General features: G+C 46.3%; 1 protein-coding gene across 1 annotated transcript in view; it reads right to left on the bottom strand.

The window, feature by feature from the left end:
• Positions 1-27,533, bottom strand: part of LOC148142928 (uncharacterized) — a 130,161-nt gene extending 102,628 nt beyond the window's left edge. The window contains exon 1 of the mRNA XM_087975762.1: positions 26,634-27,533. Coding sequence (XP_087831888.1) covers positions 26,634-27,454 — 821 coding nt within the window. The 5' untranslated portion in view covers positions 27,455-27,533. The remainder of the gene's footprint in view (positions 1-26,633) is intronic.
• Positions 27,534-27,744: the final 211 nt, after the last annotated feature.

The raw sequence follows: 27,744 nt of genomic DNA, 5'->3' as shown, positions 1-27,744 counted from the left end.
AATGTTACAATTGTACCAGCCTCCACCACTTCCTCTGTCAGCTCATTCCATACACGTACCACTTTCTGTGTGAAAAAGTTTCCCAGTAGGTCTCTTTTATATCTTTCCCCTCTCACCCTAAACCTATACCCTTGACTTCTGGACTCCCCCACCCCAGGGAAAAGACTTTGTCTATCTATCCTATCCATGCCCCTTTTGTGAACCTCAGCTTCCGACGCTCCAGGGAAAATAGCCCCAACCTGTTTAGCCTCTCCCTATACCTCAAATCCTCCAACCCTGGCAACATCCTTGTGAATCTTTTCTGAACTCTTTCAAGTTTCACAAAATCTTTCCAATAGGAAGGAGACCAGAATTACACACAATATTGCAACAGTGGCCTAACCAATCTCCTGTACAACAGCCACATGACCTCCCAACTTCTGTACTCAATCCTCTGACCAATAAAGGAAAGCATACCAAACACCACCTTTACAGTTCTATCTATCTGCGACGCCAGTTTCAAGGAGATATGAACCTGCACTCTGAGGTGTCTTCGTTCAGCCACACTCCCTAAGACCTTACCATTAAGTGTATAAGTCCTGCTAAGATTTGCTTTCCCAAAATGCAGCACCTCACATTTATCTGAATTAAACTCCATCTGCCACTTCTCAGCCCATTGGCCAATCTGGTCAAGATCCTGTTGTAATCTGAGGTAACCCTCTTCACTGTCCACTGCACCTCTAATTTTGGTATCATCTGCAAACTTACTAACTGTACCTCTTTTACTCGCATCCAAATCATTAATGTAAATGACAAAATGTAGAGGGCCCAGCACCGATCCTTCTGGCACTCCACTGGTCACAGGCCTCCAGTCTGAAAAACAACCCTCCATCACCACCCTCTGTCTTCTACCTTTCAGCCAGTTCTGTATCCAAATGGCTAGTTCTCCCTGTATTCCATGAGATCTAATCTTGCTAATCAGTCTCCCATGGGGAACCTTGTCGAACGCCGTACTGAAGTCCATATGGATCACATCTACCGCTCTGCCCTCCTCAATCCTCTTTACTTCCTCAAAAACTCAAAATTTGAGATATTATTTCCCACACAAAAAGCCATGTTGACTATCCCTAATCAGTCCTTGCCTTTCCAAACACATGTACATCCTGTCCCTCAGGACTCCCTCCAACAATGTGCCCGCCACCGATGTCAGGCTCACTGGTCTATAGTTCCCTGGCTTGTCCTTACCACCCTTCTTAAACAGTGGCACCACATTAGCCAACCTCCAGTCTTCCGGCATGCGCAGTGTTCTCTCCTAGCAGATTTAAAGTGTCCAAATGCCACAATTTCTTCCCCAGTCACCCGACATAACCGCGCATGCTCCTTTCTGTGTTTGATGTTCATCTTCCCTATAACCCTCATGATTTTATAAATCTCAAATGAGGTCACCCCTCAACCTCCTGTGCTCCAGTGAAGAGTGTCTCAGCCTCTCCTTACAACTCAAACCCTCCAGTCCTGGCAACATCCTGGGAAATCTTTACTGAACCCTTTCTAATAGAATTCTTCCTATTACAGGGCCACCAGAAGCGTTCTCAGTACTCTACAAGTGGCTTCACCAACATCCTGTACAACTTCAACATTATGTCCCAGCTCCTTTATTCAATGGTGTGAACAATTAAGGTAAGTGTGTTGAATGCCTTCTGAAGCTTCCTTCCAGCCAGTGATGCAACTTTCAAAGAAGTATATATCTGAACCCCCGCCGCCCCCCACCATATCCCTCTGTACAAGCCCTGCCCTTCCTTATTTTGGCAAAATGCAACCCCTCACCTTTTATCTATACACATGTTCTCTCTCAGACATACACACATACACGCCCCCCCCAACACACACACCCTTTCACAGGCTTCTCCTCCATCACACTCACTTTACCAAGCATGTGCACACATACTCTCTTACACGCACACTCATGCTGCACACATACATATAACAATGTGGTGCATTTGCAGAATTATATTTGCAGATATATTCAATTTTGCACAAAACGCACAATATGCAGGTAGTCAATCCATGGAATATTTTATAAATTCCTAGTTTGGAAATAGAACCAGTCCGATTTAAGATTGGGATACTCTCACACCTTTCATGCATTGTCTGGACTGAGATGTCACCTGTTTTTTAAAAAGACCTTAAGTGATCTTGAGAATATGACTTAATAGTAGTACTGCGATGTACACATTAATGAACTAAAACCTGCAACCCATTCTAAAAGATGAAAGATTTAACAACAATCTATGTTTGTCAATATATCATCAGTTGCATGACATTGATCTTTTGCTCTTAACTCTGTGTCTTATGATCCTGCTCCACAGTTACCCGATGAAGGAGCAGCACTCCGAAAGCTGGTGCTTCCGAATAAACCTGTTGGACTATAACCTGGTGTTGTGATTTTTAAACCGTGTCCAACCTAGTCCAACAGCAGCACCTCCACCTCGTTTCTAGTGAACACAGCCCATACTTCCCAGTGCTGCCAGTAAACTGCCGATGAAACGATGCACTCCTGAAAAATTTATAGTATCTAACGAAACCAGCTACTCATTCACTGCTCCATCTAATACACAACATTGGAAACTTAGTGCAGAAGGCTGCAAGAAATGAGCAGCTTTAAAACAAAAACCGCTTGGAGCTTTCAATGAGAGCCTGGCCCAGCAGTACGTTCTGGTTACCTTTTATTTTGTGTCCCAACATGGTTACAGCTTCAGATCCCCCCCCCCCCCCCCCCCCCAGCAAAAAGGGCAGAGAAAGAGTAGCTGTTTTTTAGACAACTCCACAACAGGGGAGAGGAGCAAAGGGCGGGGCAAGGCCATCAGCAGGCCCCCACACTACGCCTGCATTGCCTTGCACAGTTTACAAAAATGACTTCCCCTTCAGAGACTCCCCACAGTGTGGGAGCAGGCCAACTGGCCCAAAGGCTACACACCGATCCTCCGAAAGGTAACCCACCCACACAATTCCCCTATTGCTCAACATTTACCCTTGACTAATGCACCTAACCTGCACATCCCTGGGCACTATCTGAACCTGGACAAAGTTAAAAATCTCACAACACCAGGCTAAGTCCGACAGTTTATTTGGAAACACGAGCTTCGGAGCACTGCTTCTTCATCAGGTGATTGTGGACAATAAGATCATATGGCACAGAATTTATAGGAAAACATTACAGTGCCCTGCCACTGAACTGATATATTGAACAAACCTGGATTGTTAAGTCTTTCATATTTTAGAATAGGTTGCAGCAATCATTAATTAGATTACTTACAGTGTGGAAACAGGCCCTTCAGTCCAACAAGTCCACACCGCCCCGAAGAAGCGCAACCCACCCATACCCCCTACACTTACCCTTTACCTAACACTACGGGCAATTTAGCATGGCCAATTCACCTGACCTGCACATCTTTGGACTGTGGGAGGAAAGCAGAGCACCCGGAGGAAACCCACGCAGACACGGGGAGAACGTGCAAACTCCACACAGTCAGTCGCCTGAGGCAGGAATTGAACCCAGGTCTCTGGAGCTGTGAGGCAGCAGTGCTAACCACTGTGCCACCGTGCCGCCCACTAAACAAAAATAAACATTGCATAGGGCTTTCTGATAGGAAGGAAACCAGAATTGCATGCAATATTCCAACTGTACAGCTGTAACATGACCTCCCAACTCCTGTACTCAATACTCTGACCAATAAAGGAAAGCATACCAAATGCCATCTGCACTATCCTATTGACCTGCGACTCCACTTTCATAGAGCTGTGAACCTGCACTCCAAGGTCTTTTTGTTCAGCAACACTCCCTCGGACCTTACCATTAAGTGTACAAGTCCTTCTAAGATTTGCTTTCCCAAAATGCAGCACCTCACATTTACCTAAATTAGATTCCACTTGCCACTTCTCAGCCCATTGGCCCATCTGATCAAGATCCCATTGTAATCTGAGGTAACCTCCTTCGTTGTCCACTACACCTCCAATTTTGGTGTCATCAGCAAACTTACTATACCACTTATGCTCGCATCCAAAAGGTAGTGGGCCCATTATCTATTTTCAAAGTGGAATTTACAATATATTACATGTATTGACTGCCTGCAGATTGTGCAGTCTTTGAGCAAAGTAGAATGTATTTGCAAACATCATGCTACAAAGACAAACTCCCACCATGGATGATCTATCATGTGTGCATGAGATAGAGAAAAAGTCCATGTCCGTGCTGTATATCTCTGTCTATTTGATAACAGATGCTTTATTCCTGTTGGTGTAAATGTTGTTGTAATTCATAGCTGGGTACTAATAGATGTAAGGGTGACAGAATTCCTCAAGTAGGGCACTGTAAGATTCCTGAGAGACCCCTATTCCTGGTTTACTTCCTCATGAACAAACATTAAGCACGTGCGCCTATTTATGATTTTTGTTTCATTTTTTCTTGTTTTATTCCCTGCTATGACTGCACCTTGTATCAGGATGGTTGACGGGCTGGGAGATTGTGGGTTGGGTCTTGATTGAATATTTTATCGTTCCAGAAGTTATAAAAGGCGGGGTCAAAGCTTTCACAGTAATCCAGCAGAGCTGAGAACAGACCGACATCTTAGTCTGTGGGAACAGGAGGATCAACACGGGACAGAGAAATCAGGGCCTGAAATCTGAGCTGACACCAGACCATCCTGTGATCCAGTGCTTTGATTAGCAGCATCCTTCTACATCAGTCAATGCCAGTTGTCAGACAGGTGCAGCAAGGCAAGTGGTATATTAGCAAGCTGAACTGAGATTAGAAGTAGGGATGTCTTCCTGTAGTTAGGGGGTCATTGAATATATTCAAGGCTGAGTTCATCTGATTTTTGAACAATAAAGTGTGGATTTCTTTGTGCGCAGGAGGTTTTTTTTTATTTTCAATGGTTTATGTGTTGGATGCAGGTACAGTATCCACGTTGACGGTGGAAGGCAAGGAAATGGTTTTAAGACCATGACAGAACAGTTACGTTAGACAGCACAGAAACGGACCCTTCAGTCCAACTATTCCATGCTGCCTACGTTCTCAAACTAAACTGGTGCCACTTGCCAGTGTTTGGCCCATATCCCTCCGCACCGTGCCTCTTCATATACTTATCCAAATGTCTTTTAAACGTTGCATCTGAATGTGCATCCACCACTTCCTCTTTACATTCACTCCACACGTGAAACACACTGTTTATAAACAAACTTTTCCTGATTCTGTCCACTCCGTGAATTCATTCCCTTTCCTTTCGGTTGCTGCAAGTCGTAAATTGAAGCCCAGAATAAAAAACATGGAAAAGGAGTTGTGAAGAGAGTACCATACACTCAGATGGTTGACAGAATAAGGAGGTTACAGTCTGGAGCAAACTCAATCTTCATTCAGTGAGAGCAGCAGCAGCTTCCGAAGCTCATGTTCCAACGTCTGCATTCAGACAATAGGAAGGCTCTGATTGGCAGAAGGACCAGTCACCTTCCGGTCCTCCAGGGCTCCTGACTGGCCTCTTTCACTACCCTGTCTCCCAATGATGCAACTTTCAAAGAACTATGTACCTGATTTGGAGATGCCGCTGTTGGACTGGGGTGTGCGAAGTTAAATTTCACACAATACGAGGTGATACTCTGACAGGCTCATTTGTAAGCACTAGCATTTGGAGCACTGCTCTTTCATCAGGTGGTTGTGTCTTATGATTCTGTTCCACAAACACCCAATGAAGAAGCTCGTGCTTCCAAATAAGCCAGTTGGACGATAACCTGGTGTTGAGTTTTAACTTTATCCACCCCAGTCCAACACCAGCACCTCCACATCATGTCTAGTGAACCAAGCACACACTTCTCAGTGCTGCCAGGAAACTACAATGCTGATGACATTGCACTCCTGAAAATTTTACAATTTCTAACAATGCTGGCTACTCATTCACTGCTGCAACCGATACACAACATTGGAAACATAGTACAGGAGACTGTCAGAAATGAGCACAGCAGGTCAGGCAGCATCTGAGGAGCAGGAACATCAACGTTTCTGGCAAAAACCTGAGGAAGGGCTTTTGCCCGAAATGTCAATTTCCCTGGTCCTCGCACGCTGCCTGACCTGCAGTGCTTTGCCAGCACCACTCTAATCTTGACTCTGATCTCCAGCATCAGCAGTTCTCACTTTCACATGTAAAATGAGCAGTTTTAAAACAAAAACCTGTTGCAGTTTAAAGCTCTCAGTGAGAGTCTGAGCTCAGTGTGAAGTTCAGGTAATCTTTATTGTGACCCAACTTTGTTACAGCTTCAGAATCTCCCAGCAGAAAGGCGTAGAAAAAGTAGCAATTTTTTAAAAATAGCTCAAGGTCAAAGTGCAACCCCTCACTTTCTTCATTATTGGTCACCACTGAGTCGTCCCTTTGTAACTGCATCCTTGGTACAGCCTTAACCTGGAGGAAGTATTGCCTCACTCAGCAATTTCAACCTGTATTCCAATCAAGTTGGATGAGCAGCGTAGAGTCCACCAGACTGTTGTGGGGCTGGAGTCACATGTAGGCCAGACCGGGTAAAGGATGTAGCTGGGACGACTGCTCTAATAACTGCTCAAGTCTTCCCTAAAAAAGAACTGAGTGAATCAGATGGGGGTTTTCTTCCACCCCCACCCCACCGACAATGGTTTCACCGTTAGATTCTGAACTCCAGATTTCTGACCAAATTCGAATTCCACCATCTGTGTGGACCCGTTGGTGCCTCAACAGGTTGGAGGATTCACGGAATGTCCTTCTGCACTCGGGGCAGCTGAAGGGTCTCTCCCCCGTGTGGACCCACCGGTGCCTCAGCAGGGCAGAGGCCTGGGTAAAGGCCTTCCTGTACTCAGGGCAGCTGATTCCCTGCTGTGACTACACTGTGCCTGGATTGTTGACTGGCTGGGAGATTGTGGATTGAGGCTTGATTGACTAAATGTTTGTCCGAGAAGGTGTAGAAGGGGGGGTTCAGAGCTTCAACAGACATCCAGCAGAGCTGAGAACAGACAGACATCCACATGCCTTTTAAATGTTGTAATTGTGCCAGCCTCCACCACTTCCTCTGGCAGTTCGTTCCATACATGCACCACCCTCTGAAGTGGTTGCCCCTCCAATCTCTTAAATCATTCCACTCTCACCTCAAACATATGCCTTCTAGTTTTGGACTGCCATACCCTGGGGAAAAGACCTTAGGGTTTCCCCTCTATCCATGGCCCTTACAAAGGTCTATAAGTTTATCCCTCAGTCTCTGATGCTCCATGGAAAATGCCCCTGGCCTATTCTTTTCTGACCCCTTTCAAAGTTTCATAACATCTTTCCTACAGCAGGGAGACCAGAACTAACTGCAGGATTCCAAAAGTGGCTTAACCAACATCCTGGACAGCCACAACATGACCTCCCAACTCATCTACTCAATGCTCTGACCAACAAAGGCTATCCTGTCTACCTGAGAACTATGGAACCTGCACTCCAAGGACTCTTTGTTCTGCAACACTCCTCTTAACTGTGTCAGTCCTGCCTGGATTGCTTGACCAAAATGCAACAACTCACATTTCTCCAAATTAAATTCCATCTACCACTCTTTGGCCCATCCGATCAATTCTAATTTATAGCGAACTCACTTTTCTCTCTCATTCCCTAGAAGCTGAAAATCTCCATCCCACACACACTCCCTTCATTCTCACTTTGCTGACCCTAATCCCTGCTGTACCTCATCCTGAAGGGTCTGGTTCATGCTGATTAACAGGCGCACACTCAGGGGGGGGGGGAGGAGTAGGGGGGGGGGTCTAATTGAAACATACATAATCTTCAAAGCCTGGACAGAGTGGACATTGCAAAGATGTTTCCATTGGTAGGACAGACTCGGGCCAGAGGGCACAGCCTTAGAGTAAAGGGAAGACCTTTTAGAACGGAGAAACTTCTTCAGCCAGAGAGCGGTGAATCTGTGGAATCTATTTCCACAGAAGGCTGTGCAGGCCAGGTCACTGAGGATATTTAAAACTGAGACAGATAGGTTCTTGAGTATCAAGGGGATCAAAGGTTACGGGGAGAATGGGGCAGGTGGGACTAGTTTAGTTTGTGAACACAGTCAGCATGGTCTAGTTGGATTGAAGGGTCTGTTTGTGCTCTCTGGCTCTGTAACTGTTCTAAACTGGTCTTGAAACCATTTTCATGCCTTCCTCTTGTTCAAAAATCCAATTAAGATCATGGCTAATCTATTCACCATCTGAGATCCTCCTCCCTGCATTGTCCCAACTACCCTTAATTCCCCTACCATTGCAAAAACCCATCCAATTGTGTCTTGAATATACTTAATGAAGCTGCCTCTACTGCTTCCTGGGGCAGAGAATTCCATAGATACACTACACTCCATGAAAAGCAGTTCCTCCTCATCTTTGTCCTAAATTTACTCCTCCTAATCTTGAGCCTGGTTTCATTCACCAGCAGAAATGACTCAATAAGTAGAGTTTCATCCTCACAGTGCAATGAATTCCCACTTTGCACCAAAACCTCGGATTTACTCACTCACTCAGTTGCTGTCTCACAAATGCAAGATTTCATTGTACCTTCTACTCCCATTAAGGGCAAAACATCTTTGAAAAGTCCTCAGAAACACTTCTGCTCTCACCGAAGATGATTAGAGTCATACAGCACAGAAACAGACCCTTTGTCCATCCACATTAAGGGCAAAGCATCTTTGAAAGCTGCTCTGAAACTCCAGCCTTCACAATCACACTTCTGCTCTCACTGAAGATGATGAGAGTTATATAGAACCGAATCAGACCCTTTGTCCATCCACACATCATTCCTGATGAAGTGCTCGGGACCAAAATGTCGACTCTCCTGGTCCTCAGATGCTGCCTGACTTACCACCTTTTTCAGCACCACACTTTGACTCTCATCTCCAACATCTGCAGTTCTCACTTTCTCCACATCCCACAGTATCACCATTTAAACAATACATCTCCTTGCTGCTTTTTGTTTCATAGCAAAGACTATAACTTCACATTGAGATACTGCATTTGCCACGTGTTTGTAAATTGTGGTCTTCTCGACTTCGGGGAGACTGAGCATAAACTTGGGGAACGGATTGGCGAGCATCACAGCTGGGTCCGCAGAGGCTGACCAGACCTCCCAGTCACCATCGATTTTAATTCCCCTTCCCACTCCCTTTCTGACAAGAACATCATAGGCTTCCTCTATTGCCATAACGAACCAAACCGCAAATTAGGGAACAACACCCCATCTTCCGCCCGGGCAGACTACAGCCTGCAGGACCCAACATCGAGTTCTCCAATTTCAAATAACTTCCCTTTCCATCACCCGACTCCCTTCTCAGCCCCATGCCCCTCACTACCACTCCTTCCTGCCACCAACCTGATTTCTTCCACCCAATGATTAATCTGACCGATTCTTCACCTATCCCCAGTCCTGAAGAAGGGTTACACCCGAAATATCGACTTCTACACCTCGTGATGCTGCCTGATTTGCTGTGTCCTTCCAGCCTCCTGTCTGTCTATTTTGCCAATTGAGACACAGACCTCGATCACTTTTCCATAGTCCGTCCCCTCCCTGGGTTCAATCCCTTTCCTTTCAGTTGCTGTAAGTCAACAATTGAACTCCGGAAAGACATAGAAATGGCAAAGGGGGCGAGAAAAGAGAGTGCTGTACACACAGATCTTAGACAGAGAAAAGAATTTGTAGTCTGGGTGAAGCTCAATGTTGATTCAGAAAGAGGAGCAGGAGTAGCAGCTTCAGAAATTCATGGTCCAACTTCCGCATTCAGACAATGGGGTGGCTCTGATTGGCAGGAGGACCAGTTTTGTTTTGGCCCTCCACGGTTCCCTATTGGACCATCAAAGGAAGGTCGCGCGCCATTTTTTGCGGAAAGCGATGAGCATGCCCAGTGTTCAGCTTATACCGGTGGGCATGTGCACTGCGTTACTGACACCGGGAAACATGCGCAGTATGCTCACTAGGGATGCTGGTGTTCCTGTCAGATTTTAAGAGTCCAAATGCCAATATGACAAAAAAGGGGTCGAGCTACAATTTGTTTTTCCCTGTGATTCGACATTGTATTGTTTTTGCATTCTGTCTGGCTGCTCAACTTTTGTATGTCTTTTCCCCACGTTGCGCGAGTCCAGAAGTGGAGGGCATGGGTTTAGGGTGAGAGGGGTAAGATTTCTGAGGGGCAACCTTTTTGCACACAACGCTGGTGCGTGTCAGCCAGAGGAAGTGGTGGAGGCCAGTACAATGATAATATTTAAAATGCATCTGGATGGGGATATGAATAGGACAGATTCAGAGGGATAAGGGGCCAAATGCTGGCAAATGGGTCACTAGATTAATTTAGGATATCTGGTCGGCATAGACCGAAGGGTATGTTTCTGTGCTCTGTGACGCTATTTCTAGATAGTTGGAACCAACTTCACAAGACTAGGACTAGGCCATTCACCCCTTACATTCAAGATCAGAGTGGTGTCGGAAATCACAGCAGGTCAGGCAGCATCCAAGGAGCAGGAAAATCGATGTTTCAGGCAAAAGCCTCGAATGCTGCTTGACCGGCTGTGCTTTTCCAGCACCACTCTAATCTTAATCTTGACTCTAATCTCCTGCATCTGCAGTGCTCATTTTCGCCCATTCACCCCTTCCAGCCTGTCCTGAGCGGTGGCCTGACTGCGTTTATTTCAGTGAAAGAATCAGATAGATTTCAGCAGCTCTTTTAAAAAACTTGAAAACGCTTTCTGGCTTTAACGATGTTTCTGAAGATATCATTTTAGGTTTAGGGTGTAGGTTTGATATCCAGACGTTTCATCATCTGGCTAGGTAACATCTTCAGTGGCGACGCCAAGTGAAGCGAAGCTGTTGTCTCCTGCTTTCTATTTATATCTTTCTCCTGGATGGGGTTCCTGGGGTTTGTGGTGATGTCATTTCCTGTTCGTTTTCTGAGAGGCTGATAGATGGTATCTCGGTCTATGTGTTTGTTTATGGCGTTGAGGTTGGAGTGCCAGGCCTCTAGGAATTCTCTGGCAAGTCTTTGCTTAGCCTGCCCCAGGATAGATGTGTTGTCCCAGTCGAAATGGTGTTTTTTTTCATCCATGTGTAGGGCTACGAGGCCTGGCACTCCAAGCACAACACCATAAACAAATACATAGATCTAGTTGCCATCTATCAACCCCTCAGAAAACGAACAGGAAATGACATCACCACAAACCCCAGGAACCCCATCCAGGAGAAAGATATAAATAGAAAGCAGGAGACACAGCTTCGCTTCACTGGGAGGTCGCCACTGAAGATGTTACCTAGCCAGGTGATGAAACGTCTGGATATCAAACCTACAGCCCAGCGAGCAAACCTACACCCTAAACCTCAACCTGAGCTACAAACCTTGCAAAAATCATTTAAAGTATTCTCAATTTTGAAGATCAGCCATTTATCACCCCTCCCAACTCCCAGGTAGAGTCATTACTATCCATTATCTCTCTCTCTCTCTCTCTCTCTCTGTCCTTTGAAGGGCTTGATACAGCGGTCAAAGATGGTTCGAGGCTTGAGAAAGGACGGATGTGGTGGGGACTGGGGAGAATAGAGACCAAAAGGATGGGGGACAGAGAGAGAGAGAAAATGGCGGTCCAGAGGGTGGGGGTAGAGAGAGAGAATGAGTGGGGTTGACAGAGAGATTGAGTGGGGAAGAGAAAGTGGGCATGGCGGAGAGGTGGGGAAGGGCAGGGTGTTACTAGGCACACAGATACACAAGATGGCTACTGAGCCATCAGTTGGCCAACTTGACACACAAGATGGCCGCTGGATCACAATATGGAGAGAAACAGCAGAGCAGATACAGACACTGCCTGGGGCCACCAGAATGCCAGCACAATCGACTCACAACCCAGGTGATTAGTTTAAGGCGGGTGGGGGAGAGAATACACATGAGTAATGAACACTGCCCGCCGAAGTGTCTGCGTCCAGCCAACACCTCTTATAGAAGTGTCAGCGGAGCAGGTAAGGGCTGTTTGGCAGAGGCTGCTTGAAGGCTCGGTGACGTTTGTTTAACGGTTTAAATTTGAAAGTTTTTTTTTAAAAAGCGCGAAGCGGATCTGGAAGTTGGTGTAGCGTAAGCTTACCTGGGTAGGTTTCTTTCCCTATAAAAGCACGCAGGAGAGGAACCCGAGGCACTGCAGAGGTGCCTAACCTAATAATAAGAACCGTTGTGGTAAGTAGGTAAGTGCTGCATTTTGCTTGTTCTATTCTTGGACCCAGTTTGTTTTTAAAAGGTTACTTTTAGAGGGATGGCAGTGAAGGCAGTGCAATGTTCCTCTTGCAACATGTTTGAGGTGAGGGATGCCATGGTCGTGCAGGAAGTACACCCATCGTCAGCTCCTCCAAGACCATGTTAGGGAACTGGAGCTGGAGTTGGATGAACTTAGGATCATTCGGGAGGCAGAGGGGGTCATAGATCGGAGCTTTAGGGAAGTAGTAACTCCAAAGATGGCAGATAGATGGGTGACAGTGAGGGGGACTGGGAAGAAGCAGCCAGTGCAGGGACCCCTGCGGCCGTTCCCCTCAAGAACAAGTATACCATTTTGGATACTTGTGGGGGGGACGACTTACCAGGGGTAAGCAATGGGGTTCAGGCCTCTGGCACGGAGCCTGTCACCGTTGCTCAGAAGGGAAGGGTGGAGAAGAGCAGAGCAATAGTTCGGGGCACAGATAGGCGGTTCTGTGGGGGCGAGAGAGACTCACGTTTGCTATGTTGCCTCCCAGGTGCAAGGGTACGTGACGTCTCTGATCGTGTTTTCCTGATCCTTAAGGGGGAAGGGGAGCAGCCTGAAGTCGTGGTCCACATTGGCACAAACGACATAGGTAGGAAGAGGGTTGAGGATGTTAGGCAGGCTTTCAGGGAGCTAGGTTGGAAGCTCAGAGTTAGAACAAACAGAGTTGTTGTTTCTGGTTTGTTACCCGTGCCACGTGATAGAGAGTCGAGGAATAAGGAGAGAGAACAGTTAAATGCGTGGCTACAGGGATGGTGCAGGAGGGAGGGATTCCGGTATCTGGATAACTGGGGTTCTTTCTGGGGAAGGTGGGACCTCTATAAACAGGATGGTCTACACCTGGACCTGAGGGGCACCAGTATCCTTGGGGGAAAGGTTTGCTAGTGCTCTTCGGGGGGATTTAAACTAATTCTACAGGGGAATGGGAACCTAGACTGTAGCTTTAGGGTGCAGGACCTGGAGTGTAGGGAGGTTAGGAACATGGCATCAATCTCAAAGGAGGGTGCCTGTAAACAGGAAAATGGCTTGAAGTGTGTATACTTCAATGCAAGAAGTATATGAAATAAGGTAGGTGAACTTGCAGCATGGATTGGTACCTGGGATTTCGATGTTGTGGCTATTACGGAGACATGGGTAGAACAGGGACAGGATTGGCTGTTGCAGGTTCCAGGGTTTAAATGTTTTAGTAGGGTCAGAGGTGGGGGTAAAAGAGGGGGAGGTGTGGCATTGCTTGTCAAATATAGTATTACAGTGGTGGAAAGGACGATGGATGAAGACTCGCCATCTGAGGTAGTTTGGGCTGAGGTTAGGAATAGGAAAGGTGAGGTCACCCTGTTAGGAGTTTTCTACAGGCCTCCTAATAGTCCTAGATACGTAGAAGAAAGGATTGATTCAGGAGAAGAGTGAAAGTAATAGGGTGGTTGTTATGGGGGACTTTAACTTTCCAGATATTGACTGGGAAAGCTATAGCTCGAGTTCGTTAGATGGGTCGGTGTTTGTCCAATGTGTGCAGGAGGGTTTCCTGACACAATATGTAGACAGGCCAACAAGAGGTGAGGCCATACTGGATTTGGTTCTGGGTAACGAACCAGGCCAGGTGTTAGAATTGGAGGTAGGTGAGCACTTTGGGGACAGTGACCACAATTCGGTGACATTTACTCTAGTGATGGAGAGGGATAAGTGTGCACTGCAGGGCAAGAGTTATGGCTGAGGACAGGGAAATTATGATATGGTGAGGCACGACTTAGGATGCGTGGCTTGGAAAAGTAGGCTTCAAGGGAAGGGCGCAATTGATATGTGGAGCTTGTTCAAGGAGCAACTATTGAGTGTTCTTGATAAGTATGTACCTGTCAGGCAGGGAGGAAAGGGTCGTGTGAGGGAACCGTGGTTTAATAAGGAATTGGAATCCCTTGTTAAAGGGGAGAGGGCGGCCTATGTAAAGATGAGGTGTGAAGGTTCAATTGGGGCGATTGATAGTTATAAGGTAGCCAGGAAGGATCTGAAGAGAGAGCTAAAAGCAGCAAGGAGAGGACATGAAAAGTTCTTAGTTGGTAGGATTAGGGAAAACCCAAAGGCTTTCTATAGGGTATGTCAGGAATACAAGAATGACTAGGGTAGGAATAGGTCCAGTCAAGGATAGTAGTGGGAAGTTGCGTGTGGAGGCTGAAGAGATTGGGGAAGACACTGAATGAATACTTTTCGTCAGTATTCACTCAGGAATAGGACATTATTGCCGATGTGAATACTGAGTCACAATTAATTAGAATGAATGGCTTTGAGGTATGTAGGGAAGAGGTGTTGGAAATCCTGGAAAGGGTGAAAATAGATAAGTCCCCTGGGCCTGATGGCATTTATCCTAGGATTCTCTGGGAAGCAAGGGACGAGGTTGCAGAGCCATTGGCCTTGATTTTTATGTCCTCAGTGTCTACAGGAATAGTGCCAGAAGACTGGAGGATAGCAAATGTGGTTCCCTTGTTCAAAAAGGGGAGTAGGGATAACCCTAGTAACTATAGGCCGGCGAGTCTCACTTCTGTTGTGGGCAAAAGTCTTAGAGAGGATTGTAAGGGATAGGATTTATGAACATCTGGATAGGAATAATGTGATCAAGGATAGTCAGCATGGTTTTGTGAAGGGTAGGTCGTGCCTCACAAACCTTATTGAATTCTTTGAGAAGGTGAATAAGGAGGTGGACGAGGCTAAAGCGGTAGATGTGGTGTATATGGATTTTAGTAAGGCGTTTGATAAGGTTCCCCATGCTAGGCTACTGCAAAAAATACGGAGGTATGGCATTGAGGGTGAGTTGGAGGTTTGGATTAGGAATTGGTTGGCTGGAAGAAGACAGAGGGTAGTAGTTGATGGAAAAGGTTCATCTTGGAGTGCAGTTACTAGCGGTGTTCCGCAAGGATCTGTTTTGGGACCATTGTTGTTTGTCATTTTTATAAATGACCTGGAGGAGGGGCTAGAAGGTTGGGTGAGCAAGTTTGCGGATGATACGAAAGTCGGTGGAGTTGTTGACAGTGAGGAAGGATGTGGCAGGTTACAGCGGGATATCGATAAGCTGCAGAGCTGGGAAGAAAAGTGGCAAATGGAGTTCAATGTAGGTAATTGTGAAGTGATTCACTTTGGTAAGAGTAACAAGAAGATGGGGTACTGGGCTAATGGTTGGATACTTGGTAGTGTGGATGAGCAGAGGGATCTTGGTGTCCATGTACACAGATCTCTGAAAGTTGCCATCCAGGTAAATAGTGCTGTGAAGAAGGCATATGGCGTACTGGCTTTTATTGGTCGAGGAATTGAGTTCCGGAGTCCTGAGGTCATGTTGCAGATGTATAAGACTCTGGTGCGGCCGCATCTGGAGTATTGTGTGCAGTTTTGGTCGCCATACTATAGGAAGGATGTGGAGGCACTGGAACGGGTGCAAAGGAGGTTTACCAGGATGTTGCCTGGTATGGTAGGAAGTTCGTATGAGGAAAGGCTGAGGCACTTGGGGCTGTTTTCATTGGAGAAAAGAAGGTTTAGGGGTGACTTGATAGAGGTGTACAAGATGATTCGGGGTTTAGATAGGGTTGACCATGAGAACCTTTTTCCACGTATGGAGTCAGCTATTACGAGGGAGCATAGCTTTAGATTAAGGGGTGGTAGGTATAGGACAGATGTTAGGATAGACTCTTTACTCAGCGAGTCGTGAGTTCATGGAATGCCCTGCCAATACTCTCCCCCTTTATGGGCATTTAAATGGGCATTGGATAGGCATATGGAGGATAGCGGGCGAGTGTAGGTTAGGTGGGCTTGGATCGGCGCAACATCGAGGGCCAAAGGGCCTGTACTGCGCTGTATTTTTCTATGTTCAATGTCTTTGGGATGGATCCAAAACTTACTTCATTCATGATTGAAAATACTTTGACCTCTGGAACTGTCTGCCAGAGAGTGTGTTGGAGTCAGATTCAATTATGGATCATTAAACTGAAAAGGAAAGCAAGGTACTGTAGTGGATGTCAGAATATGATTGGGGCTGTTCACTTGCTCCTGTTACCATTTCAGGTTGCTAACTTTTCGTTAGCATCCTGCACATGTTGGGAATTTTTCTCCTTTCTAGTATCTCAGTGACAAATCTAGTTTATGAATTGTTCCAATGATATCTCATGAGCGGGTTTATGATATTCACAGTGTTGTGGGTCACAGTGTGTCCAAGTGAGGAAAAACAAACTGTTCATCTTAAATATTTGATTTTAAACAATGGAAATAAAATTAATGTTTGGAAAACACAACATAAGAACTAGGAGCAAGAGTCGGCCTTCCGGCCCGCTCCACCACTCAATAAGATCATGACTAATCTTTTCGTGGACTATGCTGCACTTACCTGCATTTTCACCGTATCCTTAATTCTTTTATTTTTCAAAAACGTATCTACTGCTTCTAGTGATTGCTGAAGTAATGTCAAATCCTTCCCTGGGCAAGGAATTCCATAGATTAACAACCCTCTGGGTGAAGAAGTTTCTTCTCAGTTCAGTTTTAAACCTGCTTCTTCTAATCTTGAGACCATGTGCTCTTATCCTCGTCTCACCTACCAATGCAACATCCTACTTCTATTTCTTTCATAATTTAATATATTTCTGTAAGATCCCCTCCAAACAAACTTGCTGGATTATAACCTGGTGTCATGTGACTTATGACTAAAAAATTTGTTATTACGCATCCTCATAGCAGTGGGATTTCAGGGCTCGAAGATAGGGATACTACCACTGCGCCTGAAAAAAAACCTCTGCAGCAAATAGGTCCTCTTCTATTGAATGAATGGGGAGAGGTTTCTTCTCAACATGGGATACAAATATTATACCCTCAGAGCCCTTTACACTAAATTGAGCCCTCTTCAGTTGAATGAATGGATGTGGAGGTGCCACAGTTGAATTGGTTGATAACGTTAAAAATCACATCTTCTCCCTGAATATGTGACACTACCGCTATAGCTGCAGAGCCCGTTGCAGTAAATTGGGTTAGCTGCTGTTGAATGAATGAACGGGAATGAAAAGGGCGGATACACTGACGTGATTGTGAAATTCCCAACCAATCCCAAAGCTTGTGGTCGGTACCGACTAATCGGAGAGAGATGTTGCAGACGGTGGGACCAACACGACACTGAATGCCAGCTGCCATTGGTCAGGTGGAGTAAGGTGCGCTCTGATTGGAGGAGGCGCGGATGACGCGCGTCACAGAAGGAGGAGACGGAAAGAAGAAGAAAAACAAAGATGGCGGCGCGAGGCTGCGGTTTTCTCATCGACTCAGCCGGCGGTTTCTGACGGAGGGAGGGGGGCAGACAGGCATCGTTTACCTCAGAAAATACCTTTAAAATACATTTCAAATTAAAGCCGGAACTTTTCAAACAAAAGTTGTGAAGAAAAGGAGACAGTCCCTGGTGGGGTTTATTGTTTATTTGTGTATAATTCCCGGGGCCCGGGAAGGGGGAGGTGACGGTTACCGGGTGAACGAGAAAACAAATTAAAAATGTCGGCGGTGGAGGAGAGAGAGCCGGCGCCCGCGGCTTCTTCGGCGGCGGCCGGAGCCCAGGAGCTCAACAACCCCCCGGAGCTGGAGGAAGGTCCGAGCTCCAAGAAGCGGGGGGTCCGGCTGGAGGCTGGATTTGCTCAAGGCTTGTATCTATTAACTTATTTAAATGGTACCTACTGTATGGGGCTATGGTTTACATTAAAACCGGAGGGTCATGTCAGAGTGTTTGTTTATATTGAGCAGTTGTAGTTGGTAAAATACACTCCCTGGAGGAGCACCTTCTATGATGCTGCATTTCTTGCCTTCTGCCCTTCCCCCATTTGTTATCTCCCATTTGATTTTACATTTTATTTGGTCAAATTTAATTTCATATTAATGAGACTTGGTATTCACTGTGTTATTAATTTGTTTGTTGGAGTATTGTAAGAAAAAATTAATGATGTCATGTCATTTCTGATGTCAGAGTTTGACATTGAATGTGCAGATGTGAATACCAATAAGTTGTGAAAATAAATCAAGAACTTGTGGTTCGAACAAAAAAAACAGTTCACTGATATTTATGGCATTGTCTCATTTGAGGAGGATGACCAACAAATCGTTTCATGTATCACCCAATTTAATTAAAATTTTCTTTAACTTAATTAAAGAAAATAACTCGAGCAGGCTAAGATTTGTACAATTTGTTTATAAGATTTATAAGTCCATTGCTCTCGATGTGGTCTCTGCCATATTGGGGAGACTGGACGCCAACTTGCAGAACATTTCAGGGAATAGTTCTGAGACGCCAAAACTAAACGACCCCACCACCTTGTGGCTGAACACTTTAACTCCCCCCTCCCAATCCGTCAAGGACATGCAAGTCCTCGGCTGCCTCTCCCTCCAAGCTCTAGCTCCCTGCCGCTTGTAGGAAGAACATTTCATCTTCTGCTTTGGGACCCACTAACTACATAGGATCAATGTAGATTTCACCAGTTTCTTTATTTCCCATCCCCCCACCCCCACACCACACACCTTGTCCCAGATCCAGAGTTGAAAAATGTGGCGCTGTAAAAATGCCTAGAGGCCATGCCTTTAGGAATTCCCTGGCCGTTCTCTGGCATGGCACTCATCCACAGATTCTATCAACAAACACATTGACCTGGACCCAATATACCGGCCAATGCAGCGGACAGTTGGAACTGACAACCGGAAGCGGCAGAGACAAACCACTATAAATGCTGGAGGAAACATCACAGAAGCGCTTCACAAGAGGCTCCCAAGCACTAAGGATGTCACCTAGACAGGGGATGAAATGTCTGCAACAAAAATTCCCAGCTCGGCGAACAGAACCACAACGAGCACCCGAGCTACAAACCTTCTCACAAATTTTGAATTGAGCATAGGAGTTGGGACATCCTGTTGCAACTGTCACACATGCCACATAACACAAGGCGTGGCCCGTCTCTGACTTACCGTCCTTTGAATATCAGGGGGAAGACACCCCTTTAATTGTAACATTCAGGAAAGATGCCTTACTTCAACAAAAATGTGCTGTGCTCACAGATGTTTGGACAGAGGAAGGGAGTTGCAGTCTGGGGTGAAGCTCAATCTTCATTCAGAGAAAGAGAGGAGCAGCAGTAGCTTCAGAAGCTCAAGGTCCAACTTGCGCATTCAGACAATAGGGGGGCTCTTCTGGGTAAAATCTGGGAGTGAAGCAATGTCTCCTCCTTTCCATTCCTTATCCTGGGAGGGAGAGAGAAGGGGGGAAGCACTGTTCACTTGCAGCAACGGGAGGCAGAGAGTATGAATCCAAGCAGGGAGCAAACTCTGCAAAAGTCAGTTTCAGTCGGCTTCTTCTGGAATATTGTGTGCAATTCTGGTCTCCCTTCTATAGGAAGGATGTTGTGATACTTGAAAGGATTCAGAAAAGATTCACAAGGCTGTTGCCAGATTAGGAGGGTTTGAACCACAAGGAGAGGCTGAATAGGATGGGGCTGTTTTCCCTAGAGCATCTCAGGCTGAGTGTGTGTTTTTTAAAGAGGTTTATAAAAACTTGAAGGGTGTGGATAGGGTGAATAGACAAGGTCTTTTCCCTGGGATAGGGGGAGTGAGAACTAGAGGGCATAGGTTTAGGGCGAGAGGGGAAAAATTTAAAAGGGACCTTGCAGTCAACCATTTTTTGCAGAGGGTGATGCGTGTATGGAATGAGCTGCCAGAGGAAGTGGTGGAGGCATCTGGATGGATATATGAAAAGGAAGGGTTTAGAGGGATATGGACCAAGTGATGGCAAATGGAACTAGACTAATTTTGGATATCCGATTGGCATGGACAAGTTAGATTGAAGGATCTGTTTCTGTGCTTTATGTCTCTGACTGTATGACTGGTGAAAAGCGTTGGCATTCGTCGAAACATTTATGTGACAGAAAATTATAAGAGGGTAAAGATTAGCCTCACGTCATTGATCCATGAATCCTGGTGTAGTATGGATGTATTTCCAGTAATAGAGTCAGTATGGCATGGAAGGAGTCCAAAATGATGGCTTCTTTTACAAAAAGTCACACTTAAAACTTACATTTCCAGAAGACTCAGATTTAAGACAACCGTGCGTTAATATAAGACAGATAAGTCTGGGGTATATGTTACATATTTGATGGAATGTTTATAGCTCTCAAAACCTGATTTGCAGTTGTTGCTGGGCTCGTAATATTGTACAGCAGAATATTGTGTATCTTCAGTAGGAACGTCAATACCGCATGATAGATGTCCATTCAGCAACTTGAGTGGACTCTTCAAGGAGTATGCAATCCACCACATTACCCTGCTGTATACATTTACATAAAGATCAGCACAAAGATCTTGGGTATTAAGAGAGGAAAGAATGTTCCACAGAAACTAGAATTGTGTGTTTTGATTTTCTATTGTGGACTGACAGCGATGACCTTTGCAACCTCTTTCCACAGGAATATTACAAGAGAAGAATTTGGAGGCAGAAATCTCAGACCAAACATCACATCGAAGTCTGACAGTCGCTTGATTCACCAGGACTTGGATATTGATGGCCTTGAAAACAAAGGGGAGAAGGTCTGTCTGCTTAGTTAGGTTTTAAACGTCAGTGTGACTGGAAACTCAGAGTCTCACATACCCACACACCAGAGTAGTGACTGGAACATGCTTTACAGACTGAATGCGAGTCCTCCAATTACCAGTTCACCAGTAACACCACACCTGTGCTGTAAGTGTGAGCGAGTTTCAACTGATTGTTGAACCTGGAGAAATACGAGTACACCTGCACCATGGAGAAATCATGAAAATGCAGGGAGTGTAGGAACGGTTTCCCTTCCCCGCCTGCCCGAAATTCATCAGCATTTATATACCGGGCAGCGGCCAATCACCTGCATTCAGCACAGGAAAGGCTTCACTCAGTCGCATCACCTCCTGGTCCACATTGTGGAGAAACTGCTCATCTGCCCTGTATGGTGAAGCAGATGAAGGACATTTTTTTTTATCCTGGATGGAGCATACTGCAGGTATACCTGAAATAGATACATTTGTCTCTGTCCCATTGAGTCTCCAGCACAGGGCCAGGCACAATTGGTCTCGGTGTTTATTCTCCACATGAGCCTCCATCCACCCCTCTTCATTGCTCCCCCATCTCCCCTCCATCAGCATAAGGGTATCCCCCACTTTTCGAAAGTTCACTTTACACTACTTCACTTTTACAAAAGACCTACATTAATATCTGTTCTCACAAACCGAAAGAAATCCGAAGAGGATTGTCGCTTTTACAAAGAAAGGCATAATATAAATTAATTCATGGTAATTGCTTCTTCGCTTTAGGCCCATTTCAGCTTATGAAAGGAACACTCTACTTTCAAATAGTGGGGGAAAGCTGTATCAATACAGCACAGTCACAGGCTCTTCTCACTTGGTTTAGGCACACACACCCCCTCAAGCCTGTGCTAATACTTAATCCTTACTTAGACCTGCTATTTATTGCCCATGTGTGGTTTCTGTTCCTCTGTTCACCTCCCCTTCATGTGTCTATCAAGATACACCTTAAACATTGTTAAGATGCCTGCTTCCACTACCTCCACTGGCAGTGCGTTCCAGAAACCCACCACCTCTCTGTGTAAATTCCCCACCCCCACCCCACCACTTCTCCCCCAAACAGTCCCCCTTTCACCTTGAACCTGTGCCCTCTTTTAGTTGATTTTTCCACCCTGGAGGGAAAAAACGCCTCTGACTATCACAGAATCCCTCCAGCGTGGAAACAGACCATTCAGCCCAACAAGTCAACACCGGCCCTCCAAAGATTAACACATCGAGACCCATTCCCTTACCCCTATTATCTACATTTACTCCTGACTAATGCACCAAACTTACACATCCCTGAACATTGGGGCAATTTACATACAGACAATCCAACTTAACCTGCCTCTCCCTGGACACTATGGGTAATTTAGCTTCGCTCTTCCACCCTAACCTATACAAGTTTGGATTGTAGGAGGAAGCCGGAGCACCCGGAGGAAGCCCACACAGACACGGGAGGTGGGGTGCAGGGACAATGTGCCAACTCCACACAGATAGTTGCCTGAGACTAAAATCGAATGCAGGGCTCTGGCACTGTGAGGCGTCAGTGCGAACCACTGAGCTACCCTGCCACCCCTGTCCAGCCAATCTGTGTGTCTCATCATTTTGTCGAGGTCTCCTCTCAGCCTCTGTTTTTCCAAAGAAAACAATCCAGGTTTATGCCTCCTCTGCTCGTAATGAGAGCCCTCGAGACTAGGCAATGTCCTGGTGAACCTTGTCTGTACCCTCTGCCAGAGCACCCACAACCTTCCTGTAGCATAGTGACCAGAACTGCACACAATATTCCGAATGTGGTCAGAATAAAGAGCTGTAACGTAACTCTTACATTCAAGGAACCGTGCTGTGTGCCTTCTTGACCACCATGCCCACCTGCATTACCACTTCCACGGATCTATATGCCCAGATCCCTCTGTATGCCAGTGCTCCTATGTGTTCTGCCATTTTTCATACAATTCTTATATTTCCTTCATCACTATCGAGGTTCACTTTAACTGTCTTTCTCTCTTCATCTCTTTTTCCCCCCTCCTCACCCCTCCACACATCAGCATATCATAAGACCATAGGAGCAGAAATTAGGCCATTCAGCCCATTGAGTCTGCTTCGCCATTCAATCATGGCTGATACGTTTCTCAACCCCAATCTCCACGTAACCCTTAATCCCCTTGATACTCAAGAACCTATCTATCTCAGTCTTAAATATACTCAGTAACTTGGCCTCCGCAGCCTTCTGTGGCGGTGAATTCCATAGATTCACCACACTCTGGTTTAAGAAGTTTCTCTCCCCTCTGTTCTAAATGGTCTTCCCTTGACACGAAAGCTGAGCACTCAGGTTCTAGTCTGTCCTACCAATGGAAACATCTTCCCAACATCCACGCCGTTTATTATTCTGTAGGTTTCAATTAGATCCCCTCTCATCCTTCTGAACTCCATGAAGTATAAACCTAGAGTCCTCTAATGTTCTTCATATGTTAAATTTTTCATTCCTGGACCATTCTTGTGAACCTCCTCTGAACATGTTCCAGGGCCAGTACATCCTTCTTGAGATATGGGGCCCAAATCTACATACAGTACTCCAATTGTGGCCTGACCGGAGTCTCAGAAGTACATCCCTGCTTTTATATTCAAGTCTGATCAAAATAAATGCCTGCATTGCATTTGCCTTCCTAACTACTGACACAACCTGTAAGTTTACCTTGAGAGAATCCTGGAGTAGAACTCCATAGTCTGTCCCCATAATCTTTCTGTTCCTGAGTAGCAGCAGAGATTTACAGATACCTCGATTGTTTTCAGGGATACCAAGGGATCTTGGGAATTGCCAGTATCTCGGGAGGAGGCAGAGAGGAATGTGGTGTGGTCCTGTAAACTCCAGAAGTTTCCAAACTCCCTGAGTCAGCAGTAACTCTTTCTGGACCAAGAAACAAAAGGGCCACTGAGAAACTGCTACATCAGAAGACCTCAAAAGCAGAAATGAGGCCATTCAGCTCATTAAGTCTGCTCCACCATTCAATCATTCTTACCTATCAAGGGTTACGGGGAGAATTGGGTTGAGAAACATATCAGCCATGATTGAAGAGTGGAGCAGACTCAATGGGCTGAATGGCCTAATTTCTGGTAGTTAGTCATCCCTGGGTAGAAGGACGCAAAACAACAAGTTGTTTCCTGGGACCGATGAGCTAAGTGTTTAATAACCTCATGACAAAAGGACAATTAAGTTTGTCTGTGGAAGGAAGGCACTGACGTAAAGGGGTTTTTTTGCAGGAAAGGCTGTATCAAACAAACCACTAACCCTCGAGGATAAGAAGGTAAGCTACAGACCGGAGATCTCCAGAAGTGTGGGGAGATGGTGTTAGAATCTAAAGAAGCATCACACCACAGATTTGAAAGCGAGGAATCTCCACCAGAATGCAACTCCAGAAAGATGCAGCAGCAGTACTTGGAAGAAGAATGCTGCACTGAATCCCTGGATACTTCCAGAGACAAACTGTTGGTGGAAACTCAGTTAAATTCTGCCATCAATTGGGTGATAGCCAAGTTGTGAGTGAGGTTGAACATGGTTACTTGAGTTTTATTTTTGGTTTCTGCATACAATCAAGTGTAAATCATTGTTTCAGCAGTTAATTGTGTGCAGTTTCTGAGTTAAGAACCAAATTAAGGCGATTCACCCACAACCACAGTGAGAGGCTGGGATTCATGTTGACTCCATTGCATTCAGCAGTACATCACGTCAATACTCTTATAAAGCGAAGGCTGACAGCACCACCTTTCTCAAACAGAGAGTGTCGCCCAATAATCTATAAAATTAGCATGAAAAGTGGTGTAACCTGCTCTAGTGAGAAGAATAAATCCCCAACACTTTAAAATCAACAATCAGCAATTTATTTATCCAACTCTCATGGTGAACAAATGAACAAAACTATTAACAAACTGGATACAGGCCAGGAGCAGATGGGTGGCACTAGTTTAGTTAGGGATCATGGACTGGTTGGTCTGAAGGGTCTGTTTCCAGGCTGCATGACTCCATCGCACGGAATGAATGGGGATCCATCCCAAAGATGATAAAGGTTTCAAGCACCACCTTAGGCAAATGTGTGGACACCCCTCCAGATAACTGAGGGCAGTGGGACACTGTGAGGGTCAGTAGATCAGTCAGCCAGCCAGTTCTCTCCAGGAGACTTCTCTCTTAAGAAAGGAAGTGGTTTCCTGCCCCATCAGCCAGATTATCCAGTTTGGATTAGGTCCTATATTTCCAACAAAATAGGTAGACAGGGCAGTGTCTATAACAAATATGTTATTAAACTTGGAAGCGTGCTGAAGACATATACAAGGATGTTGCCAGGACTCAAGGGTCTGTGTAAAAGGGAGAGGTTGGACAAGCTAAGATATTTTTATTTAGAGCATTAGAGACTGACAGGGGCCCTTAGAGAAGTGAAGTGATCGTGAGAGGCATGGAGAGGGTGAATGCACTCAGACGTTTACCCCGGGGTTGGGGAAGTGAGAGCTAGAGGGCATCAGTTTAAGGTTAGAGGAAAAAGAATAAAAGGGAATGTGAGGGGCAACTTTTATTTTTATGCAGATGGTGGTACACATATGGAATGAAATGCCAGCGGAAGTGGTTGAGGTGGGTACATTAACAATATTTATAAGGCATTTGGACAAATAAGTGGATAGGAAAGGTATGGAAGGAAATGGGCCAAGTGCAAGGAAATGGGCTTAGTGTTGATGGACAGTTTGGTTGGCATGGACCATGTTGGGCCGAAGGGCCTGTCTCCTGCTGTGGGACTCTATGATTCATGTCTCTTTGTCGGTCTGACAGTTTTGAGTTTCCAAATGAACATCTTACTAAATCAGGCCGAATAAACTCCAATCTCATTCATCAACTCTGATGCGGAGGTGCTGGTATTGAATTGGGGTGGACAAGGTCAGAAGTCACATGGCACCAGATGAAGTGATGAAGGAGCAGCACTCATAAAAGAGCAATGCTCTTAAAGTTTGTGATTTCAAATAAACTTATTGCACTGTAACATGCTGTTGTGTGACTTCCGACTTCTTCAACTCTGGGTTTGTCTCAAACTTGACGGGATACTTTGTCCAACTCGGCATGTTTTATCAGTATCGCTTGGAGGAATTCTTTTTTTTAAAGATTAGATTCCCAACAGTATGGAAACAGGTCCTTTAGCCCAACAAGTCCACACTGGCCCTCCGCAGAGTAACCCAGCCAGACCCATTCCCCTATTCCTATTCCTCTACATTTACCCCTGACTAATGCACCACACCTACACATCCCAGAACACTATGGGACAATTTAGATGGGCCAATCCATCCTAACCTGTACACCTTTAGACCAGGGGAAGGAAACCGGAGCACTCAGAAGTAACCCATAGAGATGTGGGGGGGACATCGTGAAAGATACAGACAGACTGTCATCCCGAGGGTGGAATTGAACCCAGGTCAGCATCGTGAGGCAGTGGTACTAACCACTGAGTCACCATACCACCCCTGAGCCACGTAGGTGGGCTTGGGGGGGGTTGGGGCGGGGAGGGGATGGTGAGTCCAGCACAAAACAAAAAAAGCCCACTGCACCCACTGTCAGAATGGGCAAGAAGTTCAGCCTTGGGGGTGACCCACTGCAGCGTCACTGGTGGAATCTGATTGTTGGGTGCACTGGTGCCCCCGCTGGTGCCTCCGCAAGTTGCAGGACAATGTGAACCTCTGCCCACAGTCGGGGCAGGCAAACGGTCTCTCCCCGGTGTGGACCCATTGATGGGCCAGCAGTTTGGAGGAGCGGGTGAACCCCTTTCCACACTCGGGGCAGCTGAATGGCCTTTCCCTGGTGTGGACCCGCCGGTGGGACAACAGGTCAGAGGAAATGCTGAAGGCCTTACCACACTCAGAGCAGGCGAAAGGCCTCTCCCCCGTGTGGATTCTCCGGTGTCTCAGTAGGTCGGAGGAATTGCTGAAGGCCTTCCCGCACTCTGGGCAGCTGAAGGGCCTCTCCCCCGTGTGGACCCGCTGATGGGCCAGCAGGTTGGAGGATTTACTGAAGGCCTTCCCGCACTCTGGGCAGCTGAAGGGCCTCTCCCCCATGTGGACCTGCTGATGGGCCAGCAGGTTGGAGGAATTGCTGAAGGCCTTCCTGCACTCTGGGCAGCTGAAGGGCCTCTCCCCTGTGTGGACCCGCCGGTGCCTCAGCAGGTTGGAGGAGTCGCTGAAGGCCTTCCCGCACTCTGGGCAGCTGAATGGCCTCTCCCCCGTGTGGACTCGCCGGTGCTTCAGCAGGTCGGAGGAATTGCCAAAGGCTTTCCCGCACTCGTGGCAACTGAAAAGCCTCTCTCCTGCATGGATTCGCTGGTGGGTCTGGAGGTTGTCCACACAAGTGAACCCTTTCCCGCACACGGAGCAGTAAAACGTCCTCTCACCAGTCTGTATATGCTGGTGGGCCAGCAGGACACAGGAGCAAGTAAAGCCCTTCACCCGCTTGGGGCAGGAGAACGGCCTCTTCCCAGTGTGATTGCACTGATGAGCCGCCAGGACAGATGGGACATGGAAGCCCTTCCCGCAGTTGCCACACTTCCATGGTTTCTCAACGGGGAGTGTTGCCTCAGGTTTCTCCATGGCCGAAGCTTCAGCTGCACACACACACACACACGTGTACAACCCCGCCGTGAATTCTTCTTTCCAGGCAGTAGAGTTATTTCAGGCTCCACACTCAGTGCGCTGCAACAGGAGCGTCTTTCAACCAGTCCCCCCGTACTCAAACAGGAAGCAAAAAGAAAGCTTTGCTCCTTCTCACAGAATCATAGTTGAAAATTGTTGCGGTCCTGGTGGACTGAGTGACTGTCAGACATTGACGTGAAAGTGAGGAATGGAGACGCTGGAGAGTCAGATTCAAAAAATGCGTTGCT

This window comes from Chiloscyllium plagiosum, unplaced genomic scaffold (genome assembly GCF_037043375.1).
Source record: "Chiloscyllium plagiosum isolate Xiang-an unplaced genomic scaffold, Cpla_swu_hap1 HiC_scaffold_27, whole genome shotgun sequence".
In the NCBI taxonomy this organism is placed as follows: Eukaryota; Metazoa; Chordata; class Chondrichthyes; order Orectolobiformes; family Hemiscylliidae; genus Chiloscyllium; species Chiloscyllium plagiosum.
Note: the sequence above shows the minus strand (reverse complement) of the source record. Positions and strands in the feature narration are given on the sequence as shown.